At 38.5% G+C, this 25,361-nt stretch overlaps 1 protein-coding gene across 1 annotated transcript; it reads right to left on the bottom strand.

The window, feature by feature from the left end:
• Positions 1 to 20,733: 20,733 nt before the first annotated feature.
• On the bottom strand, positions 20,734 to 24,702 carry LOC149640005 (uncharacterized). Its single transcript, XM_089850854.1, has one exon. The coding sequence runs from the start codon at positions 24,700 to 24,702 to the stop codon at positions 20,734 to 20,736; it is 3,969 nt and encodes a 1,322-aa protein (XP_089706980.1).
• Positions 24,703 to 25,361: the final 659 nt, after the last annotated feature.

Raw genomic sequence — 25,361 nt, 5'->3', positions numbered from 1 at the left:
TCGTGTTAATGTAGGCTGGGTTGGGTTAGGTTGGGTTGGGTTAGGGTTAGGATAGGTTGGGTTGGGTTGGGTTAGGTTAGGTTGGGTTAGGTTAGGTTGGGTTAGGTTAGGTTAGGTTAGGTTGGGTTAGGTTAGGTTAGGTTAGGTTTGGTTGGGTTAGGTTAGGCTGGGTTGGGTTTGGTTGGGTTAGGTCTAGGTATCGTTTAGACCCGCGGATTCCAATTTTAAGCAATGTACCTTTAATAGTAGACGTTTCAGTATATTCATATCCAATAAATAATTTAGATTAATTTCGTATTTTTCGATATAAAAATAAATTCTTTATCGTTGAAAGCGTTGGAAAATAAAAAAAATTGCTGATGTTGTTTTTTATAGGTACTATATTAAGTAAGGAAATCAATTTCGGGGTTCATTTTAAAATGAAATTTCTTCAGGTATAAAAATTTAGTACAAATATATGAAAACTCGAAAAAAACCGAAATGATGAAGCAATTAAAAATGCTGTATCTCTACTCGATGGCGTAGCCGTTAACGTGTTATGCGTAACAAATAAATGTTGCAAAATATAATTACGTCTTACTTTTTGTATTCTGCAGACACTAATTCCACTAAAAATTATTAAAAAATAACCACAAAAACAGTTACCTTTAAGCATAGATTTTAGTCCCATTGGACAGAATTCAAAATCCGCCAAAGTGCGGTATTTTTCGGTCGAATGGGACGGTTTCGGTCGAATGGGAATTCGGTCGTATGGGAGACAAGCGAGATTAAACGCCATCATGAGATTACACGCCAATTTTCCCTATCAGTTCACGCCAAGTCCACCATCATGAGGTTTCACGCCATTTTCCCCCACCAGCCCGCGCCAAGTCTGACATCATGAGGTTTCACGCCAATTCCCCGCGCCAGCCCGCGCCAAGTCCGACGTCACGCCAATTTCCCGCGCCACTGTTTGGGGAGTGACACTTGCCTACTACTAAGCTGATTTGTAGCTAGACGCACTGAAAGTCTTGCGCACCATAAAAAGAATGAAAACTCCGTAGCTAATACCCGTTTACCATTAGCCCTTTCACTGGTCTAATTGCCACCATGATCTTTTCTTCTATTATAATATCTACACCTGATTATTTAAACGTGTATTAAACTTTCGGCTCACTCTGAACCGTTAATGTCTCTTCTATACAGACAAGAAAATCAACACCCATAGTTTACTACACCTTGGGCCTCAATTATTTACTCTTCAGTTCACTAGGCCTATTACGGATAATACTTGATTTAACCGACAGAGTGTAAGCCTTAGCGTTCTTCTTGATATAACTAAAGTAAGGATTATTCTATATACAGATGTAGTATAGCTTAAGTAATATATAAACAGCCATTTCAAATAATAATATTAAAAAATGTCCTTCGAATATCAAAATGAAACAGAGCTTTCATGTTACAAAACTACTAAAGGCATCGTAATTACGTAAAATACTTCCACATATTCACTTTATATTATGGAAAAAAGAATATTAAGGTTCTGTATGATTTCATAACACATCAACACAAGGCTAACGGCTAACGCGACGCACTAGTGTAACAATGGACGGACACACAGACAACAAGTTGGGAAACCAAAATAAACCTCTCCAAGCCTAGACGAATTTACTTTCCAAACATAGGTCCGCCAGCCAATGAGACAAACCGGAAATACATAGTTCTAATCGGCGAGATATTGCCATGATCATTTGTAAAGTTTAAAGCGTTTAATAATTTCCGTCGTATCCTCAATAATTCTAATGAGGACCTAATATCTATTACTTAAATGTGTATTTATCTTTCGGCTCTCTCTGAACCGTTAAGACTTCCTATAAGAGGACATGAAACAAGGTCAATTCTGGTTAAAATCTAGGTTATGTTATCTCATAGACCCAGTCATTTCAACACGTATGGAGAGATGAAGTATTAACATTATTATTATTGAATGAAGCTAAAAGTTACGTTTACACTATATATAAATGTAGTAAAGATGAATTAAAAAGTAAACACCAAATTTTAAATGTTAATATCAAAAGATGTTCTTGGAATATTGAGATGAAACAGAGCTTTATAGCTTCACAACTACTAAAAGAATCGTAATGCCGAAAAATATTTAAGTATTTCCATTTAATATTCTGCAAAAAGAAAATGTTATCGTTTTGTAAGAGATATTTTCATCCTACTCGCTTTATATTAACTTTGATATGCGTGTAGTGTTTCGATTCAGATGCAATCTTCATTACTCGTTCTATATTAACTCTCACATAGAAATAAGTTTACCTTAAATAATTAATTAAATATAAGTGATATTAATTATTTTAATCGCCAGTAAATAACTTTAAAAATAGTTAAATCGTTTAAAATAAAGTTGTTCCTATTATCTTTCGAAACTTTGCTAATATTGACCGATGGTGGAAGCCCTGCCATTGGGAGGCTAGACGATTCTCGTAACCCTAGCCGCTCGCCGCGTACATCTGAAGTCTAACGACGATGATGGAGTAGAAGCCAATGTCACAGATTGGTGTCTATGTGGTATAGACGAAAGACCAGTAGATGGTGGTGTTATTAGTCAATGTTGCAGATTGGTGTCTATGTGGTATAGACGAAAGACGAAGAACAGAAGATGGTGGTGCTTGGAAACCAGCAAGTACAGACTAGTGTCCATGTGGAGTGGACGAAAACCAAAACTGGTGTTGTGGGAACTCAAGTAGAATAGCCAGCAGAGACAAACACAATTTTCCAAATTTCCGTGAACTGTCAATGCAGTCCGGAAATTGGGAACACGTTTGCTCCGATACGCAAACTGCGAACGCGGTCACGTGGGATGTGACAGACACACAGACACGCACACAGACACACCCACACCCACCCACACGTCCAGTGCAATACCTCTCCGTGACGTCATCGTCACTCGGAGAGGTTAAAATGTATAGACCCGAAGAATTTTTTGAAGATTTACTTAATCGTTATTTATACAATAAAACTCTACGTCTTTAAAATTAAACAAAATAGTTGGGAGCATTTTCAACATGAACGTTATCTATGGACCTCGCGCTCTTTCATATTGCAAGTTTCAATGAAAATGCCTCAACCATGGAGCCTGTATCGTAAGATACAGGCTCCATTGTTTGCCGCATTTTTTTTTCGAGGATTTTAACGAACAATGATGCAAAATTGTATTTACGATTCCGTAAAACTTTGGTCGGTGAAAACCAGCCTTTCTCTTAATCCACCCTAGAGAGACGAAACTGTTGGGAAATTTTGATTACGTTGCCACGACAACCGATTTGCCATGACAACGGATGGTAGCAAGTAGCAACAGGGGATTAAAAATTCATAAAACAAACTGTAAATTTTAAAACCTAGGCGAGAACACATTTTTTCTCCCTATATTTTTGGAAGGGATTTTAGAGAATAAGGGCCAGAGTCCCGTATAGTAATGTTTTAAAATTATAATAAATTTTGAGAAATTGGAATAAGCCAGAATTTGATCGATTTTTAGCTTTCATATAAAGAATTTAACTGACGATGTTCCAACTCTAGAGGCATTTAACCTAATACTGTTTAGTCCTTAACTCTATAATACATATATTAGATATTAGTTAACCTTTATCCTAAAAATTAATGATGAATACACCCGGCTAGTAAAGGGGAATACATAAAACATTTTGAAGATAGTATGGCTGGAAATGTAGGCGTTCTATAGGTGGGACCAAGCTGACCCCGTTACTCGTGGCGTCGCTAGGCCTTTTTTGGGGGGCTATAGCCCCCCTCCCCAAAAAAATCCGTAAACCCTACCAAAAAATTGCTGTTAGCAACCTATAATTCTGTAGTGATATATAAAAAATTATAATAATAGATTCGTTAAGTTTCATCTCTGCAGAGATGAATTTCAATATCAAACAGTGCAATTTTGAAGAAAAGAGCAGAGGGAGACCAGTAGAATATTTGGTGTTCTTTCGAAGGGAGTCCCAATAGTGTGGACTAAAAGCTAACCAAAACTAAAAATGAACTTAAGATGAGTGAAAATCCTTCATAATCGGTTCCGTAGTCTTTATAAATAAAAGGTTGTGTATCTTTAAAATACGAATAATTTCACGTTGACACAAATTTACGGATAGTTTTTAAAGGTCTACACATTTTCCAATGAACCCATTATGCAAATTTTTTTAAGTTCTTATAATAACTAGTTTGCTCAGATTTAGCCCCTTAAATTTCAAACCCTAGCGACGCTACTCAGATAATGTTTTTTCCATCAATTAAGGAAAAAAACTGATTTTTTTTCGATCAAACAAATTTTGTTACGTAAAACCCTCATTGTTCAATATAGAGTCGAAGTTATTTCAAATCAATCTTTATAAAACTGAGAGTCATATAAATCTATCCTTACATTCAAATTCAAGTAGCCGACCAACCAATAAAAAACTGCCAATCCCATGCAAGCATAAACGTGATGACAGGAATAAGTAAACTATTGACTTATTTTAAAATGCTGGAAAGAGCTCAGGTATTGTAGTTCCAATTTTAGGCGTACTATGCCTCTAAAAAAGTAATGCTTTATGCCCTGAATTCAATGGTCAAAATGATTGTCTACCATTGGGTCGAATCCCATTGGATCGAATGTCTCGTTCGACCGAATCCCATTAGACCGAATACCGCAATTTGGGCGGTTTTCCAATCATGAATTTTCCTTTCAATCCTATTTTTCCATTGATTTTCCTATTAAACTTCTTGTTATTGCAGAAAATACTTAACCAAACGTAACCTAATATAACAGTAATGTTTTGGAAAAGGCATATTTTTGGAGAAGTCAATGAAGTTAAATTTCAATATTTTGGAAAAGGCGTAACATTGTTAAATGATTTATAAATTATTACTAACCTAATTTAACCAAACCTAACCTAACATAGAAGTAATGTTTTGGAAAAGGCATAACATTGTTAAATGAATTATAAAATATTACTAACCTAACCTAACCTAACCAAACCAAACCAAACCTAACCTAACATAACAGTAATGATTTGGAAAAGGCATATTATTTGAGAAGTCAATGAAGCTAAATTTCAATATTTTGGAAAAGGCGTAACATTGTTAAATGATTTATAAATTATTACTAACCTAAACTAACCTAACCAAACCTAACCAAACCTAACTTAACCTAACCTAACCTAACCTAACCAAACCAAACCAAACCTAACCAAACCTAACCTAACCTAACCAAACCTAACCTAACCAAACCAAACCAAACCTAACCAAACCTAACCTAACCAAACCTAACCTAACCAAACCTAACCAAACCTAACCTAACCAAACCTAACCTAACCTAACCTAACCTAACCTAACCTAACCTAACCTAACCAAACCTAACCTAACCTGACCTAACCAAACCTAACCTAACCTAACCTGACCAAACCTAACCTAACCTAACCTAACCTAACATAGAAGTAATGTTTTGGAAAAGGCATAACATTGTTAAATGAATTATAAAATATTACTAACCTAACCAAACCTAACTTAACCTAACCTAACCTAACCAAACCAAACCTAACCAAACCTAACCTAACCTAACCTAACCAAACCTAACCAAACCAAACCAAACCTAACCTAACCTAACCTAACCAAACCTAACCTAACCTAACCAAACCTAACCTAACCAAACCAAACCTAACCTAACCTAACCTAACCTAACCTAACCAAACCTAACCTAACCTGACCTAACCAAACCTAACCTAACCTAACCTGACCAAACCTAACCTAACCTAACCTAACCTAACCTAAAAATAAAATTGATTTTCTTATTAAACTTCTTGATGCTGCAGCAAATAATATGTGTTCACCAATAACATTCTTCAATGAATTTCAGAAAATAACATCCATTTTTGGAAATTGTCTACCCCTAACCTAACCATACCTAACGTAATCTAACCTTACCATTAAGAGATCTCCCTCCCAAGTACTGACGGCGCTCGATGCTGCTTAACTTCTTCGATCATCCAAATCACTTTATCCATTGCGCTACTGGAGCCCGGCAACTCAAGGAAAACGCTATGATTTTATATGTGTAAACCCATCCCATTCAGTCGAAAGCTCTTCCATTTAAATATTCCCATTCAGTAGAAAATCGCTCTTTGGGCTATAAATTGTTTTAAATTTGGCTACAATTTTAGAAATTTGAATTCGATCCAACGGGATTCTATCCAATAGGATATTACCGTCAAAATTAAAAATTTGCATATCTGGAACAGCTACTATTCCACCCGAATTGTTTGCATAGAAATTATGCTGTGAAACAAGCATTGAACAGATTTTTTAAAATTGCTTCAAGACAAGATTGCTAGGTTAACTTTTACATAAGAGTGAATTTAATGAGTTAATTTCCATGCAATATCTTAAAATACGCGGAATTGTGAAAAAAATAATGAGGTGTAGTTATCAATAAGAAATTAAAGCATTTGAAGTTGAAGCACTAACCTTTCATGACTCTCAGCCGTGATCTCCGGAAGTTGTACAGCTACGGCACATAAAGTTAGAGGAATCATGAAGAAATTCATCTTTCTTCATAGAGTTACGCTCTGAAATCTATGGCTAAGCCTACTTGACTACTATAACTCCTTTGATAATATTATTTGAACAATATATTTTACTTGAAATTTAAGGCATAGAAAAGCGTTTGAACTTCAACTGCGTACTGCTCTCTTACTTTACTAAAATCGACTGAAGGGTTTAGTTTAAACATAGAGCCGTTTAATATGAGTATAACGTGACATTAAACGTATTTGCGTATTAATTATGTAGCTTCTTCGGTATCTTTGCTCTGGCTTTTAAATATTACAAAGTATTTTTAACTCTCCGAGAGACGTAGGTAACGGAGAGGTTCTGTAACGATCGTGTGTGTCTGTTTGTCTGTCTGTGTGTGTGTCTGTTTTTACACCCACGTGACCGCGTTCTCAGTTTCCAAATCGGAGCAAACGTGTTCTTGAGTTCTCACACCACCATCTTCTGGTCTTTGTCCATCCCACACGGACACCAGTCTGTTCTTACTGGCTTCTAATCACCACTATCTTTTGGTCTTCGTCCATCCCACATGGACACCAGTCGGTACATACTGGCTTCTATTCACCACAATCTTCTGGTCTTCGTCCATTCCGCTTGGACCCCAGTCTGTGCATACTGGCTTCTAATCACCACCATCTTCAGGTCTTTGTTCTTTGTCAATCCCACTTGGACACCTGTCTGTACATACTGGCTTCCAAACACCACCATCTACTGGTCTTCCGTCTATTCCACATAGACACCAATCTGTATAATTGGCTTCTAACTCCATCGTCATCGTTGGGTTTAAGACATTCGCGCTGCTCGGCTAGGGTTACGAAACGTCTAGCCTTCCTAGGGTGGGTTGTCCACCAAAGGTTTTCGCAATTGCGGTTGTTCTTGCTGTTAACTGTAGTTCGACACCCTTATATACTACCTATTTGAGTAAGGCGAAGCAACCGGCGTATGCTTCACATCAAACGCCAAAATTAGTCAAGTCTCTCAAGAATATTTAATTGTTCTTTATCAAAACGATGTAACGCTCAATAGGGCGAACAACTAACGAAGAAAATATTTAATATTAATTATATTTATTTTGATATTTAAGAAAATCTTGTTTCTCAACTGAAAATTAATACGGAAGGAGTTAACAAGTTGGGAAAACCAAAATATTACCTCTCCGTGTCGAGATGATTATATAAACTTAAGTATCCAATGAAAACGTCGACCTTTTTGCCCTCATCCTTTCCCGCGCTTTGCGCTTCCGCATTTCATCCTTACTCTCAACATTATCTTCCTCCATTTTACATACAAAAATCAAATACTCACAAAAAGAAGCGGCAAAAACTTGCTGGCTCTTTACAACCACTTAATTTGACTTAATATCCAACTTCCAAACAGAAATATTTACTGGTAGATAAATTGACAACCCACAAGCAAAGAAAAATTCTCAAGAATGGCTCCCGCAAATTTAATAGTTCTATTTTCAACTAGGTGGGCGTATCTGATTAGATTTAAAATATATATTTTTGAAATTTTTGTTCTGACTGTTATCTACACCTAGAAGGTTTTCAGTCAAACAAACAAGGAGCATAAACACAATAGTGGAAGCTTCAGTCTTTTTTAAAACATGTAAAACAATTATCATCTCTGCAAATAGCTTACACAATTTCTTTTTTTCCAATGCCTAACCGTTTCGATTTTTCTTAAGCAATCTTAGCACCAAACAAGTTGGGAAAACCAAAATACTACCTCTCCGAGTCGGGGAAAAGACTTGTATACGACTCAATATAGAAATACTAGAGCAACATATTTTCGCTTTGTTTTGTCTAACGAGGCTTAAGTCATTGAATAGTTTTCTCTACATTGTCAAAATATATAATCATCCGCTAATCCTAGGTTTCAAAAAATTATTTACAAAGAATATATAAGTTCTATGTTGAATTTTATTCTCTGATGCATACCACTAACCCGATAACGATTAGCCCTTTCACTGATCTAATTGCTACCATGATGCTTTTTTCTATTATAAAATGTAAATCTGATTATTTAAACGTGTATTTAACTTTCGGCTCACTCTGAACCGTTAATGTCTCTTCATTACAGATACGATAATAAAAACCCAAAGTTTACTCCACCTCAGGTCTCAATTATTTACTCTTTCTCTCACTAATCCTATTGCGGATCAGACTTGATTCAGCCGACAGAATCCAGGCCTTAGCTTTCTTCTTGAAATAACTAAACCAAGGATTATTCTATATACAGATGTAGTATAGCTTAATTAATATATAAACAGCCATTGCATATACTAATATTAAAAAACATCCTTGGAATATCAAAATGAAACAGAGCTTTAAAGCTACAAAAATACTAAATGCATCGTAATTACGAAAAAGATTTCCACATATTCACTTTATATTATCGAAAAAGTGAATATTAAGGTTCTGTAGGATTTCTTAACACATCAAAACAAAGCGAACTGCTAACGCGGCGTACTAGTGTGACAACGGACAGACACACACAGACAAAAAAATAGACTGCTTTTTAACTCTTTCCGTATTAATTTTGAATTGAGAAAAGAGATTATCTTAAATATTAAAATAAATATAATTAATATTTAATATTTTCTTCGCTAGTTGTTCGCCTTATGAGCGTTACACCGTTTTAAAAAAGAATAATTAATTAATCTTAAGAGATTTGACTAATATTGGCGTTTGAAATGAAGCATACGCCGGTTGCTTCGATTTACTCAAATAGTAGCCCAGTACTTTTAGGGTTTGACCTAGAACATTTGAACATAAAGATGAAAATTGGTACATGTGTTATTTTTGACCCAACAACAAATATACTAAAAGTCCCCTGCTGTAGAGCGCGAGCTTTCGCCGCCATCTTGGAAAATGGCCGCCGGGAATGCCAGCTACAATGTATTCCACATTTTTCTTCAAAAATTATGAAAATTGGTACACATTATGACTGAGACCACATGAGCATCATAGAAAAATTTTACAGATCTTTGTTTGATAGTTTAGTCGCCATATTGGAAAATGGCCGCCGTGAATGCTAGGTACAGTCTATTTTGCCATGTTGTTGGAAAATTATGAAAATTGATAAATATTATAAACAGAGCTGTGTAAACCTCATAGTAAAATATTGAGGCCATTCATCAGATAGTTTGGCCGCCATGTTGGAAAATGGCTGCCGGGAATGTCATTTAGGTACAGTATATTCTTCAAAAATTATGAAAATTGGTAATAATTATGTTGAAGACCGTCTAAACATCATTATTGAATATTGAAGACGTGCTACTTATAGTTTGGGCGCCATCTTGGAAAATGACTGCTAGAACTACTAAATATATTTCAAACATATAAATCATTTCGAAATTCCTAGATTGAGTAGATGATTTTCATTAACGTAATAAACACCAAAAAATAGCCATCTCCAAGTCGATATTATCGACGCCATCTTTAAAAATTAGCCTAAAAATTAATAGCCTAAATTCTGAGAGAAAGAAAAGTTATTCAAAGCTGTAATTCTCTACATGTTGATTAGGGTATATAATTTAATATGGGGGTTTATACATTCTCGTGTTGTTAAAGATTAGATTTAAGACAAATCTCTAACAGTTCATTCAAATTCATCTCGTCAGCCTGAATTATTTTCACAATAATTGCATGTCAGAGACCTTGATTAGGCGCAGCACCTAGCTGGGGGCTCATCATATTCCAAAATGAACCAGCAGAAACGCCGTCAAGGCACACGGGATCGACCAGCAACCCCGACAAACGCCCCTTGAGCAGGTGACAGAAGCTGGACAGTGGCGGCGCCAGGATATTCTTTGGAGTAGGCTAAAAGTTTCTCACAAATATGGGCCCACTTAATTTTTGTTAAGAAAATTTAAGAATTCATTGTTTAAATTGTTTGTGAGTATTTATTATCGTAACTCTAAACCGGTAACTACGATGACGACGAAATTGTTTATACCCACAATTTTTTGACCGTCCACAAACGCTGACCCCCGCCCCCCCAGATCACGCTTTTGTCACGATTTCTCAGATCCCTCCCCTAAAAACCACGTCACATTTTTAGGCCCCCTCCAACGAAATGTCATCTGTCTTAATTTAAAAATTTAATTTGATCAATTTGAAAAGATACCCTTTTTCCTTGAGTGATATGACGTCCCACTCAGAAATATTTTGGTCGGCTTGAAATTCAATAGTTCTCTTCTGCTAAGCCTCTGATTTAGCTTCAGATTTTTAATGTCTGGTTGTGCTTTTTTTGTAAGCTTCAAAACATTTTCCATAAAGCTTAGTTAAAGGGGCACACTTTACTGGTTTCGACATTGATGGACAAAAACCTTAGTCTAATCGATCATGATATTCAGATTTCAAAAATGTGCGAAAGAAACGAAACCATTTTAATCCGAAAAGGGATCCAACTCATCCTAGCTAATGCTAGTGGCGAATAGAATTAGAGGGTTCAAGCTGAAACTACGCGTCCTTAAGGTCCGTTTTCCATCAAGCTTTTCAAGAAGCTTTTGCTTCAAAAACTGAACCAAAACACTAAAGCGAATTCAGAACCCGTTTTCAAACGCGCTTTTTTGGGCGCTTTTCAATCAGATTCGCGTGAAATAATCGAAAAGCTGATATCCTACATGGGTAGATATTTGCATTCGCTTTTATCCTGATAAGCGCTTGACCAGGTAGTCAAGTGGTTACGTTATTTCTCTCGACCAATAGAGTAGTGGCACTCCATGTTAATTTCTCATAGAGCGTAACATAGCCAAGGCATGCAGATGCCATTACTCTATAGATCATCAATATTTTCTAGCGTCATATTTATTGCGATTTTTTTTCTCGAGAGCCGCCGGTTTTAATAACAATAACAATAACTTTATTTCATGGATATTCCTCTCAGTTTACAACTGGTTTACGTAGGAGTCCGGTTTAAGTTAAAAATGTTAATTAAAATTAAACAATATCTTTGACATATTCCAGGATCTTTGTTTTAAAAACAGATATTGAATTAATTCTTTTTATGTCGTGTGGGATAGCATTCCATAATTTTGTTCCCCTGCTTTTTACGGAATAGAAGAATTTGGATTTTGAAACATAGTCTCTATGTACTCGGGACACTTATTGTTAAAAACCTTTTGCTTAAAAATAGCTAAATGCAATGTATGGAGTTGTTTTAATTACATTCAACTACACAACAGGCCTCCTACTGACTTCGTATCAAAATTAATGTTAAATCTGACACCACCCCCAATTTGTCATGGACCGTCACAAATTTCGAAACCCCCTTCCCCCAATAAGAGTGTGACGTAGTTTATTTACGATCCCTTAGACATGTTTATTTTAACGTGAAATTTTTCACATCCTTTTTGTCAGTAGAAACAATGGGCTTTAATAATTTCCCTTCTCAACGAAAGTGGGGCCAAAATATACTACATTAAAATTCAGGGAGTCGCTGGGCCCCTTACGGCGATTATGGGCCCCCAAATTGAAACGAAAAGTAGGCTATAGCCTGTGTCGCCTACCCCTCGTGCCGCCACTGAAGCTGGACACCGTCAGCGGCGAGCCCAGCCAGAAGGTGGTCGGTGACAGGGAAGGATTAAGGCAGCAGGAGGCTCGAGGGGACGGAGGATTTCCCTCCAAGCACATCAGTGCCACACGACCGAAACAATGTATTCGCGACCCTCTTAGGGTTGCCAATAGCGGGTTGAGCCAATTAAGGCAACACCTAGGCGAACGGGCAAGGAACGGTCTGAACCAAGGGCGAACCCAAGCAGCTCCCGAACCGGCACACCGAACTCAGGCCCCCTCCGATACAAGAAGCCCTTTTGCTCTGATCCATCACAGCTAGTACAGCGACAATGTCCACGCAATGCTGAGCAAACTAATTCGGATCGTCTACATCCACAGTTCTTTACACAAGAGGTTCCGTAGTTACATATAATGAGTATCAAACGTTGGTCTTTAGTGGCCTGAATGGGACTTAGGATTCGGGATCGCGAACCCATCCCCATTCTTCGCGTTTTAAATGGTTTCCTAGCTATTGAAGTAGCGGAATAACTTGGTTCTTTTGCTAGACTATCACACCAGAACTGGAACGTCTTCATTCTTAAATCTGAAACCAAAAAGACACCAAGAAGAGAATCTCAAATGGAGGCATTTGACAAAAAAGGCTCAGAGGACACTTCGTTCATTTACACGCTGTTACTGGATGTGGTTATGATAAGGCAGGGTTTAAAGTAATGACAGATAATCAACATCTTACAAATACGTTGAGAGTTTTTAATGAAAATAATACGTCAACAATAGCTAGGAAACGATTTTATCCCGAACAGTGGGGATGGGTTCGCTATCGCTTAAGTCAAAGGCCCATTCACACCACTCTGATTCCTGCTTTTCTTTGTTTCAGATTTTAGGATACGTTCATGAAAATCATACTCAGTAAAAAATATCGAAAAAATTTATATATCGGTAATATATTTGGTATTTCACGCAGTCAATTTCCAAGATGGCGCCCAAACTATCAGCAGCACGTCTTCAATATTCAAGTACGATGTTTAGACGGTCTTCAACGATATATTTACCAATTTTCAAAATTTTTGAAAAGTATACCGTATCTAAATGACATTCCCGGCGGCCATTTTCCAACATGGCGGCCAAACTATCTCATGAATGGCTGCGATATTTTACTATGAGGTTCACACAGCTTTCATTATAATATCTATAAATTTTCATAATTTTCCAACAACATGGTGAAATATAGTGTCCATGGCATTCACGGCGGCCATTTCTCAGCATGGCGACCAAACTATCATACACAGAGCTGTGAAATTTTACTATGATTTTCATGTGGTTACATTCATAATATGCACCAATTTTCGTAATTTTGGAAGAAGAATGAGAAATACATTGATGCTGGCATTCCCGGCGGCCATTTTCCAAGATGGCGGCGAAAGCTCGCGCTCTACAGTAGGGGACTTTTAGTATATTTTTTGTTGGGTAAACTACAACACATGTACCAACTTTCATCTTTATGTTCAAATGTTCTAGGTCAAGCCCTTTTTTAGCCTATCTGTCCTGGCCTATAGGTAGCATATAAAGGATTCGAATCGCAGCTGTAGATAAGAACATCGCAATTGCGTGAACCTTGGAGGAAGACCCCTCCAGTGCAAGGCTAGACGTTTCTCGTAACCCTAGCCGATCGCCGCGTATGTCTTAACCTTAAGGATGATGATGGTGTTAGAAGCCAGGTGTACAGACTGGTGTCTATGTGGGATGGAAAAAAACAACCCCAGTAGCACAAGCCTTCCGCAAAACAGTCGGTTAAAGGTCGAATAGTCGGTTTACGGTCCAGTCAGCTGTACCATGCTTATTCCGACACTTTTCCCACTCATGGAGCCGACTACTTCTTTTAGTTGCCAATGCCGACATCTATCTGACAGTTGGAACTGAGATGGTTTAAAGTAGACTTGCCTACCGTCTAGAAAATTCCAACTTATTTTTTGCCAATTGATTACCGACTCTTTCGCGCTAGTCGTTATTGTGACGTTTAACAAGAGTAAATGTAAAAGCAAAGTTATGCTTATGCCGTTTAGTAACCGACATTTATCCGACAGTTGGAACTGAGATGGTTTAAAGTAGGCTTGCCTACCGTCTAGAAAATTCCAACACATTTTTTGCCAATTGATTACCAACTCCCTCGCGCTAGTCGGTATTGTGACGTTTAAGAAGAGTAAAATTAAAAGCAAAATATTCTTAGGCCGTTTAGTAACCGACATTTATCCGACAGTTGGAACTGTGGTGGTTTGAAGTAGGCTTGCCTACCGTCTAGAAAATTCCAACTTATTTTTTTCCAATTGATTACCAACTCCTTCCCGCTAGTCGGTATTGTCACGTTTAAAAAGAATCAAATGATAAACGAAGTTGTTAATAGGCCTTCTTTTTCCGTGGGACGGTTTTTTTGACTTTTACTATTCAGCATATGCCACCAAAATATTTTTGTTAAATATTTAACTTATACTATATTTCGACCCACAATTAGAAGTTGATAATACTATATTTTTGGCAACACTAGAAACATAACCTTTCAAAAAACTGCAAAGCAAGAAAACACATCTGATTTTCTAGTTTGAATTTTCCCTCCTGTAATTTCTCGGGTCAGGTGACACGCCTCTGTTCTACTGGCGTAACTTAGTTAACGCCATGCACGTCATCATCGAAGAGGGCGCTGCTAGTGCGAAAGCAAGTCAGCCTTTCCAGTATCTCTGACGCTGCTAAGTCGTTAGAATGATTAAACGAGATTTTTGTGGTCGAAAATGATTAGTTCTAGGCTTGCTAACTTTCAATTTCATCGCTAAGGTTCTTTGTCACACTATATAAACTAGAAACGTCTTCGTTTGTCACGTAAGGTTTGAATTTTGTTATTGAATTATCAATTTATCTACCTCTTAGAGCCAGGTTTATGCATAAGCCTTTGCTTTTTACCTAGCTTCTCATCTGCTGGGAACCACACCCCTATAAAGTGAAACCAAAACTTAAACGTTTATGTATACCTTCAGTTTCTTTGTTCGAATATAAAAGAAGCAAGTGTTTTGGGGCACTTGGAGTTCAAAAACCTTATATATTAAGTATTTTAGAGATTTTTGGTTGTGAAAATAAAGCTGAATTCCAAAATAGATCTCAATTTGTTTTAGTTACAGAATTTTTATGCGGTTTCAAACATTTTAAGAGAAAAATGTGTGAAATAATAACCTTTAGAATTGTATGTTTTTCTTTTTCCTTAAAAAATCTGGCAGCGTATAATAATATTTTTCATTAAGATTTTTGTTTTTAAGAGATAGTAACTGGCCACATCGAAGATATTAACAATGAATATTAATAAATGCTTTAATTTATGTAAATATTATACTCGCCCTGAAAAAGTTTACTTTTCGTTGAAACCAATTAGCTAGGCAGCTAATATTTCCATTCGACTAGTCGTGTAATATCGAATACGTTGTTTAATATTTGAAATTGCTATAATTGATGCTGAACCTGTATGTTACTTGAAATATTCAAAGTACAAATTCTAAAGTGATTTTCGTTGAAAATGTATTAAAGAAATTTCAATACTAGGTATCAGTATCCTTTACTATAAGCGAATGAAGCCTCGAGTTAAGGCTTGATCGTCGCAAAACCGTCGGGCCTCGAGTTAAGGTTTGATCGTCGCAAAAGTGTCGGACTTCTTGCTGACAGGCGGTTAAGTCGACTCTAAAAAGTGTTGTTTGAGGGTCGTATTTCATTCGTGTCGTAACAGTCGGTTAACCAGTGGGCCATCGTCCCACCGGGTGGACATTTCGATTCTCAAACCCTTACTTTACCTGCCCTTTACCGACGATTTACCGTTCCTATACTAAAAAGCCGCGAAATCGTCGGATTGAGTGCGGCTTTATGTAGGCATAATGACGCCGACATATAGTCGGCCAACAGTCGTTTTATAGTAGCCTCAAAACAGTAGGAAAACCGATGGGCCGTCGTCCCTCCAGGCGGACATTTCGACTTTCAAACCATTACTCTCCCGACTTATCAGTGACTTTTTACCAACTCGTCGGTAACACACAAGGCCGACCATGTAGGGCCTACGTCGGCAGTGCTACTAGGGAAAGACCAGAAGATGGTGGTGTTAGAAGCCAGGTGTACAGACTGGTGTCCATGTGGGATGGACAGAAACAAAGACCGGAAGATGGTGGTGTTAGAAGCCAGGTGTACAGACTGGTGTCCATGTGGGGTGGACAAATGAACAGAGTTGTTAGACAGGCAATGGAGTAATAGCCTGTAAGTGGAATACAATTTCCGGGACTGTAAATGCGGTCTGGAAATTGAATACACGTTTGCTCCGATTTGCAAACTGCGAACGCGGTCACGTGGGTGTAACAACGGACAGACAGACAGACAGAAACACACAGACACGTCGAAATTAGAACCTCTCCGTGACATACGTCACTCGGAGAGGTAAAAAATACGAAAATTACGATTTGGTATGTAACTATAAATGAAACATTTTTGGCCTAAGTTTGAAATAAGTGCCCCCCACCTTCGGTTTCATTGTGTACTATTCAAGTTGCCAAGCAGATCTATTCCACACAAGAGAGGAAAATTTGAAAATTGCCTGAGAAATGCTCATTCTTGCTCTGAAAAACTCGACCGAGCGACGGTGCTTGAGTGTTTTACGTTCCCTTATACTAGTTAGGTTTCTTTGACTCTTAACTAATTATAATAATGGCTATTCTTTCGAGTGTTAATTAAGAACAACCATTTGTTCTAAGGTTTATTGTAGCCTGCTTTGACTATTTCGTTAGCGACCCCTAGCTATGAAAAATACAAAACAATTTGACCCGCAAAGTTTAATTAAGTCAAATACATAACAAGTGTGACGTACTAGCGTTTTAGATCGTGTTCTCCGGCAAAACTCTAGTAGGTGAAATCTTCTCAACCTGAGAGCACTCTAGTTTTCTTGGCAAGGCCTATTTAAAATGGATGGTCCAGCTTTGTTTGGAAATTCAGAGTAAAAATGGTCGAGAAAACATTTCAGGCAACATGAAAATCGTTTGAAAGCGAGGCGTTATTTTTCATTAACCTTATTTCATTTCACTGTATAATTTTAAAGCGAATGAGTTCAACTTGTTTCAACCCTTCATGCTGTTTTTCTTATACGCATTTCCAGAAAGCGGACCTGGTTGCAATTCCAATGAATTTCGAATATGCAATGCGAGATAGTAAGTGGTCAACATGAACAGTGCCATTCACGTACGTCCATCAAAGATTACTGTCTGCCAAAAATCTGACGTTCTACGCTTCTCCAATCGGAGCCTTTGACGATTTAAAAACTATTTCCATTGGTGTAAGTATAGAGACGTGAGTCCGTAAATTACCGGCAATTTTACAGTGGTAATTCATCGGCACATTACGTAAATTACCACGGTAAAATACCATACGGTAATTTTTGTTATTCCATATTTTTACCTCTCCGAGTGACGTATGTCACGGGGAGGTTCTAATTTCGACGTGTCTGTCTGTCTGTCGTTACACCCACGTGACCGCGTTCACAGTTTGCAAATCGGAGCAAACGTGTTCTCAATTTCCGGAAATTTTATTACACTTACAGGCTATTACTCCATTGCCTGTCTAACACCAGCAGCCTCTGGACACCAGTCTGCACACACTGGCTTCTAATCACCACCGTCACCTGCTCTTTGTCCATCCCACATGAACACCAGTCTCTACACACTGGCTTCTAACCACCACCATCATCTGCTTTTTGTCCATCCCACATGGACACCAGTCTGTACACACTACCTTCTACTCCATCATCATTTAGGTTAAGACGTACGCGGCGATATACTACCTATTTGAGTAAAGCGAACAACCGGCGTATGCTTCATTTCAAACGCCAATATTAGTCAAGTCTCTCAAGAATGTTTAATTATTCTTTATCAAATTGATGTAACGTTCAATAAGGCGAACAACTATCGAAAAAATATTTAATATTAATTTTACTTATTTTAATATTTAAGATAATCTTGTTTCTCAACTCAAAATTAATACGGAAAGAGTTAAAAAGTAGTCCATGTTTTTGTCTGTGTGTTTTCGGTCTATTGTTACACTAGTGCGTCGCGTTAGCAGTTCGCCTTGTGTTGATGTGTTAATAAATCATACAGAACCTTAATATTCCCTTTTCCATAATATAAAGTGAATATGTGGAAGTATTTTTCGTAATTACGATGCCTTTAGTAGTTTTGTAACATGAAAGCTCCGTTTCATTTTGATATTCCAAGAACATTTTTAATATTATTATTTGAAATGGCGGTTTATATATTACTTAAGCTATACTACATCTGTATATAGAATAATCCTTGCTTTAGTTATTACAAGAAGAACGCTAAGGCTTACACTATGTCGGTTAAATCAAGTTATTCTACAGGGCCGGTAGGCCCTTGTAGATATGACTTGATACCGTTTTGTAACGTTAAAGTAATATTCACCCGCTTTTGCTAATTTCCTATGGAGATTAACATGGGTTTTTCGTGATCTTTCCCCACCGCTAACTTAAAAACTACAGCGAAATTACTTTTCGGAATTATCTTAAATTAACAATTAAGTATTCAGGATGTGCTATCAGCCAGTTTGATCAAAACAATTAAGTCTAAGTATGTTAATTTTAGTTAATTACTGAAGTACGGCTTTGACCATCGTGATTGGACATAATAATTAGCTAGATCTCTTGGAAAACTCAGTGTTACTACGTATCTGTAGTGTGGTGGTTATCACGTCCGCTTCACACGCGGAAAGTCCTAGGTTCGAGCCCAGGTAGATTCATGTTTTAACCATCGTGATTGGACATAATAATTAGTTAGATCTCTTGTAAAACTTAGACTTACAACGTGTCTGTGGTGTAGTGGTTATAATAAATATTTAACAATTATTTCACTTCACTTGGTTTAATAATGTGACATAGGTAGCGTACTTTTTCCCTACTTTTAAAACCATTAAACTAAGTAATATTAGAAGTTCAACAGATTTTCAAAAAAAAAGATGTTAAAAGCCACTGTAAATGGTGCTTAAATGCCTAATATTCTCTTAATACTTCCAAATAATTTTAGTAAATGGCGTGAATTGATCATAGAAATGGGGTTAAAGTACACCGTAAATGATGTCTTTTTTGGCACTGGAAAAAACAGCATATATGGAGTTTGAATGCACCTTTACATTTTAGAGTGCAAATGTATGACGGTAAAGCAAACATAATTATTCAAAATTTAATTACATTAAGACTGAAGTGACAGATATTATATAAAAACGTCTTGGTCTGGACCAAGGCCGAAAAAGCAAACGATATGTGTGAGGTTTATCAATTGACTGAAGTTCAGATATTGAAATTTTTTTCTAGTTATTTTTATCCACTCAATGCTTAATCAATATTTAATTCAATCAACTGATTTTACTGTTAATCGATCTAGTCCCTCTAAATTAATTGAAAAAATTACATATCTACGCTTTTTCAAGAACAATTACATTTTCCGAAAACATTTTATCATGAAATTAATTGTTATTGAAAAAGCGTAGATATGTAATTTTTTCAATTAATTTAGAGAGACTAGAACGATTAACAGTAAAATCAGTTGTTTGAATTAAATATTGATTAAGGATTGCGTGGATAAAAATAACTAGAAAAAAATTTCAATATCTGAACTTCAGTCAATTGATAAACCTCACACATATCGTTTGTTTTTTCGGCCTTGGTCCAAACCAAGACGTTTTTATATAATAACCATAACAGGCCTAGTGAACTAAAGAGTGAATAATTGAGGCCCAAGGTGTAGTAAACTATGGGTGTCGATTTTCGTGACTGTATTGAAGAGACATTAACGGTTCAGAGTGAGCCGAAAGTTTAATACACGTTTAAATAATCAGGTTCTATTATAATAGAAGAAAAGATCATGGTGGCAATTAGACCAGTGAAAGGGCTAATGGTAAACGGGTATAAGCTACGGAGTGTTCATTCTTTTTATGGTGCGCAAGACTCTCAGTGCGTCTAGCCACAAACCAGCTTTCGTGTTATTTAATGTTAACACTCATGTTGGCAAAATAAGAGTATTATTGAGGTGAGACGATAGCGTTTACACTGTAAACCAGTTGTGAATGTAGCTATGAGTATATAGGGTAAACAGCTGAAACGTAGACAATTGGGCCTTTACAAACACATAAAGTTTATATCTCTCCAAAATTTATACACTTCATTTCCTGTTCTTTTCCCCATTGACTGATTTCCATGAGTCCAAGATTTGTCCTTATTGGATGTAAAATGTCGTCTGTGAACGCGCATACAATCCGAAATAAAACATACGAAGTACTCTAACTATGTAATTTAAATATAATGGCAGTTTTATTCACGTAATTTACAAACATTGTCTAGTTCCGATAAAATAACAACAACAACTATTACAACAACTGAGTTTTCTTCCCGTATGTTTGCTTATTTATACAATAAATTTTCAATAGTGAAAAACATGTTAGCCTAATATTTGATTACAAGAAATCGCCTTTTGTTACATAGCTTGCTAAAAATCATATTAGTTAAAACATAGTCGTGAACATCCCAGTGTCCTTTAAAGTACCCTTTAAATTATAATTAAGTTGAATTGTCCAGTGGTAGTTGACAAATCTTCGAGGCGGGTAGCTGAAGGATGCGATCGGCTGTTCGTACGGAGACCACTCTGACACATCCGTCGGTCCCAGGGTGTGCTTCTTGAATGCGCCCTAATTTCCATTTCGTAGGCGGGAGATCGTCATCCTTGAGAAGCACCAGATCATTGATTTGAAGGTTACGTTTAACTGTCTGCCATTTGGGACGTTGCTGTAGTCGCGTTAGGTATTCATTCTTCCAACGTCTCCAGAAATGTTGCAAGAGATGCTGGCCCAACTGCCATCTAGTTAGTCGATTCGTTTTGGAATTTGTGAGGTCGGGTTCCGGGATATCCGTCAAAGCGTCGCCAATAAGGAAATGCCCGGATGTTAATGCTACCAAGCTATCTGGATCGGTCGAGAGTGCTGACAGCGGTCTGGAGTTTAAACATGCCTCAATTTGGCATAGTAGTGTAGTCATTTCTTCAAATGTTAGTGCCGTAAGTCCCACGACTCTCTTCAGATGATATTTTACAGATCGCACACCGGCTTCCCAGATGCCTCCAAAGTGCGGTGCGGATGGTGGGTTAAAGTGCCATTGAATGCCTTCTTCTGTGGCCCATCGTGAAATTGCAGTTCGACTGGATGGCAGTGTTGTGAACTTGAGGAAATTTCGAACTTCTTTTTTGGCGCCTTGAAACGTGGACCCACAGTCGCTATAGATGTCCGAACTCTTTCCTCTGCGTGCAATGAATCGTCGAAGTGCGGCTAGAAAGGCTTCGGTGGTCATGTCACTGACAACTTCGACATGTATGGCTCGGGTTACGAAGCAGACAAAGAGTGCAATGTACGCCTTGAATGTTTTTTGTCCTCGAATCTTCATGGCCTTGAGTACGAATGGCCCGGCGTAGTCCACACCGCATTTTAGAAAAGCTCTGGCTGGATTGACACGAGCGGCTGGTAAGTCCGCCATTTGTTGTTGAAGAGTGACTGCCTTCTGTCTGACGCATGGGATACAGCGGCGAATGTGAAATCTCACGGCATCTCTTAGACCGCAAATCCGGAATCTTCGCTGAATGACAAAGGCCAGTAGTTGAGGCCCCGCATGCAGATGTCTCAGATGTTCGTAGACAATGATCAGGTCTGTTAATTTGTTTCTCCGGGGAATAATCATCGGATGAACCCGGTCAGTGTTGATTTTAGCGTGGCGAAGACGACCTCCGACTCTTAGTATCCCATCTACGTCAATAAATGGATTCAGTGAGAGTAGTTTACTTTTCGGCGGGATTGGTTGAGATTTCTTGAGATTGCAAAGCTCTTCAGTGAAGTTTTGTTGTTGGACGGACTGAACCCAATATCTCAAGGCGGAGTCTATTTCGGGCGTGGTTAATGGGCCTACGATTCGGTCTGATTTCGGAGTGCGTGTGTTTGTTATGAATCGACGAACGTATGCCGTAGTTCGCAATAACGTGTTCAAGGATGAGAACTTGTCTAGTAAAGATGTGTCAGTTGTTCCATGAGTTGCCGTTACAGGAAGTGGTCGGGCTTCGGTGAGACACTCGTCAGTCTCCTCCAAAGGGATTTGTCCATGAAATGTCGTAGTCTCATCGAGCCAACGAGGTCCCTGCCACCAGAGATTATGATTTTCAAGCTCAAGTGCTGATATCCCTCGGGAGGCGCGGTCCGCAGGGTTGTGCTCGCCTTTAACATGATGCCATTGAACTCCAGTGACTGAACCCTGGATCTCAGATACTCGATTAGCTATGAAGGTGCGCCAGCGTTGTGGAGGAGAGGCCAACCATCCCAAGACAGTCATCGAGTCAGTCCAACAGTTCGTTTCAGGAGCCTTGGTTTTCAGTGCATCATGTATGATCTTCATTAGGTGGATAAGGAGAACTGCACCGCAAAGTTCCAATTTAGGTAGGGACACCTGTTTTAGTGGAGCCACCTTGGTCTTCGCTGCTATTAGATGCGTTTCAGCCTTGCCGCCCTGAACAGTCCGTAGGTATACAGCGGCAGCATAAGCCTTTTCTGACGCGTCGCAAAACCCATGAAGGCTGACTTCTTGAAATCGTTTTTGTGCTACATGCCGCCGGATACTGAGTAGTCGAATGTCTGTTAAATCAGTCTGGAATGCCTTCCATCTCTGGATTACAGTGTAAGGTAGTTCATCATCCCAATCGAGTTTGAGTTTCCATAGATCTTGAAGGAGTATTTTCATCTTAATGATCACCGGCGCTAATAATCCCATTGGATCAAAAACCTTCGCTACTTCCGAAAGCACAATTCGTTTGGATAATGCTGGCTGCTCTGGTGATACGGTCACAGCAAATGAGAAGGAGTCCGTCCCCGGTGTCCATAGGAGACCAAGAGTCTTGATGCGTTCGGTATTGTCAAGTGTCAATGGTCCTTGAATCTCCCGTAATTCAGCAGGTAGCGATGTGAGCAATGCAGGATCGTTAGATGCGCATTTTCTAAGTTGAAACCAAGCTTCTGAGGACGCCTGGCGTAGCTCATTTTGAAGTTGAAGTGCTTGATTAGTATCTTCAGCCCCGGACAGCAGATCATCAACGTAGAAGTCTTCTGTTAAAGCGTGTGCCGCCTTGGGGAATTTATACTGTACATCGGTTGCAAGTTGCTTTAGAGTTCGTGTAGCGAGGAAAGGTGCCGAAGCTGTTCCGTATGTGACGGTTAGAAGCTTATAGTCTCGTGGAGGTTCAGAGGCGTTGTCACGCCACACTATTCTTTGTAAGTTGGTATCTTCCGGATGTACAAGAATCTGCCTATACATTTTCTCAATGTCTGCCGTTATTACGACTATATGCATCCTGAAACGAATCAACAGGAATATTAAGTCATCCTGAGTTTTGGCTCCAACCAGAAGCCGGTCGTTAAGAGATAGTCCATTGGTAGATTTTGCGGAGGCGTCAAAGACTACTCCAAGCTTCGTGGTGGTACTGGACTCTTTCAAGACTGCATGGTGAGGTAAATAGAATCCCTTCTGAACTGCATGATCATCTCTGGTTAACAGTGACATTTGACCCAATTTGATGTATTCATTCATAAATGTCCGGTACTGAGTGTACAAGTCGGGATTTGATTGTAGACGTGTTTCTTGGTTTATAAATCGTCGAACCGCCATTCGTCGCGAATCTCCAAATTCTAACGGTCCATTGATCGGGAGCCGAACGACGTATCTTCCATCTTTGTTCCGCTTTGTGAATTTGACGAAGCTTTCTTCATACTGACGTTCTTGTGGGGTGAGCATTCGCTTCGGACAAATCTCTTCCAATTCCCAAAATCTAGCAAGTTGCTCGTCGATTGTACATGAATGAACTTGAATTGAGGGAGTCTGTTCGGTAGAATTCGTTCCTCCAGTCGTTCCGCAAATTACCCATCCAAAGATTGTATTAAGAGCTCCGGCTGTGCCTGGTCTTCCCTTGCGAATGCCATCTCGCATTAAGTTTAGGTATACGTCGTCACCCAATAGTACGTCGATCGGGCCGGGCTGATAGAACGTTGAATCTGCCAGTTTCAACCTCTTAATATGGGTCCAGGAACTTGTATTAATTGGTAGATTTGGCAAGTTGCCAGTGATTGTCTTCAGAATCAATGGCTTGACCTTGATTGAACCGGTGCCGTCGCTTGATCTGATAGGAAGTTGCACACTCCCACGAGACGTGCCGATTCCGATAGCGCCAATGCCTCCAACTGTTACATTATGTCGTGTTCGTTTAAGTTGTAAGGTTCTGCAGCATTCCTCGGTAATGAAACTCGCCTGGGACCCAGAATCCAACAGTGCGCGAATTGAGTGTTGTTGACCATTGGTAAGCTCTATCTGGACTATGGCCGTGGCTAAGATGACTTGCGCTACTGGGTTGGATTCTCTAGAGGTGTGGCTTTTAACTTCAGTTGTTGGTCGTTCAGATTCTTGTGATGAATTAATGGTTCGATGCAGGAGCGTGTTGTGTTTCATCAGTCATTTTCGACAATTTCCGGATTTACAATTCTGGAACTGATGATCGTTTCGCAGGCAATTGTAGCACAATGCATGCTGCTTAACAATTTTCCATCTGTCGTCGATAGTGGATTTGATCAATGACTCACATCTATAAACGGCATGTGATCCTCCGCATATGGTACAAATATCTCTGACTGCGCCATGATGTGTGATTGTGCTCTTTCGTTGGTGGCTTATAGGGACGACCTTGGACTTGTGCGCATGGGTAGAGGCTGAGGCCAATAGTGCCCGGGCTCGTTGCTCGAGAAAAATTGTAAGCTCATTGAAGGTTGGTCTTGTGGTAGTTATAAGAGACAGTTCCCACTGCTTCCTTGATTCTGAGTCGAGTTTCTCTTTGACTATATGAAGAAGTATGGCATCCCAATCTTGGACAGGCTCATTGAGTACTCGTAGAGAGCGGATGCATTCGGTCGTAGTATCCAGGACAAGCATAGAAGGAAAAATTCTACATAGTATGAGAAGTTCAGAGTTTAGCCTATACCCAGATAGGGTGCCCTCTAGGAATTAAGTATTGAAGCTGTCTAAATTTGAAGTTTTTCTGGTGCAGCTCTTTTATTATTCGGCGGAATTAATTGAAAATTATTTTAATCGATACAGCTCAAAATTGTCTTTCG

Source organism: Phalangium opilio, unplaced genomic scaffold, assembly GCF_054372755.1.
Source record: "Phalangium opilio isolate 3A_F unplaced genomic scaffold, DU_Popi_V2 ptg000094l_1, whole genome shotgun sequence".
Classification (NCBI taxonomy): domain Eukaryota; kingdom Metazoa; phylum Arthropoda; class Arachnida; order Opiliones; family Phalangiidae; genus Phalangium; species Phalangium opilio.
This window is presented reverse-complemented; position numbering and strand designations above follow the sequence as displayed.

Coding starts and splice junctions, on each gene's coding strand:
- LOC149640005 (XM_089850854.1), bottom strand. CDS start 24,702: ATGAAACACAACACGCTCCTGCATCGAACCATTAATTCATCACAAGAA.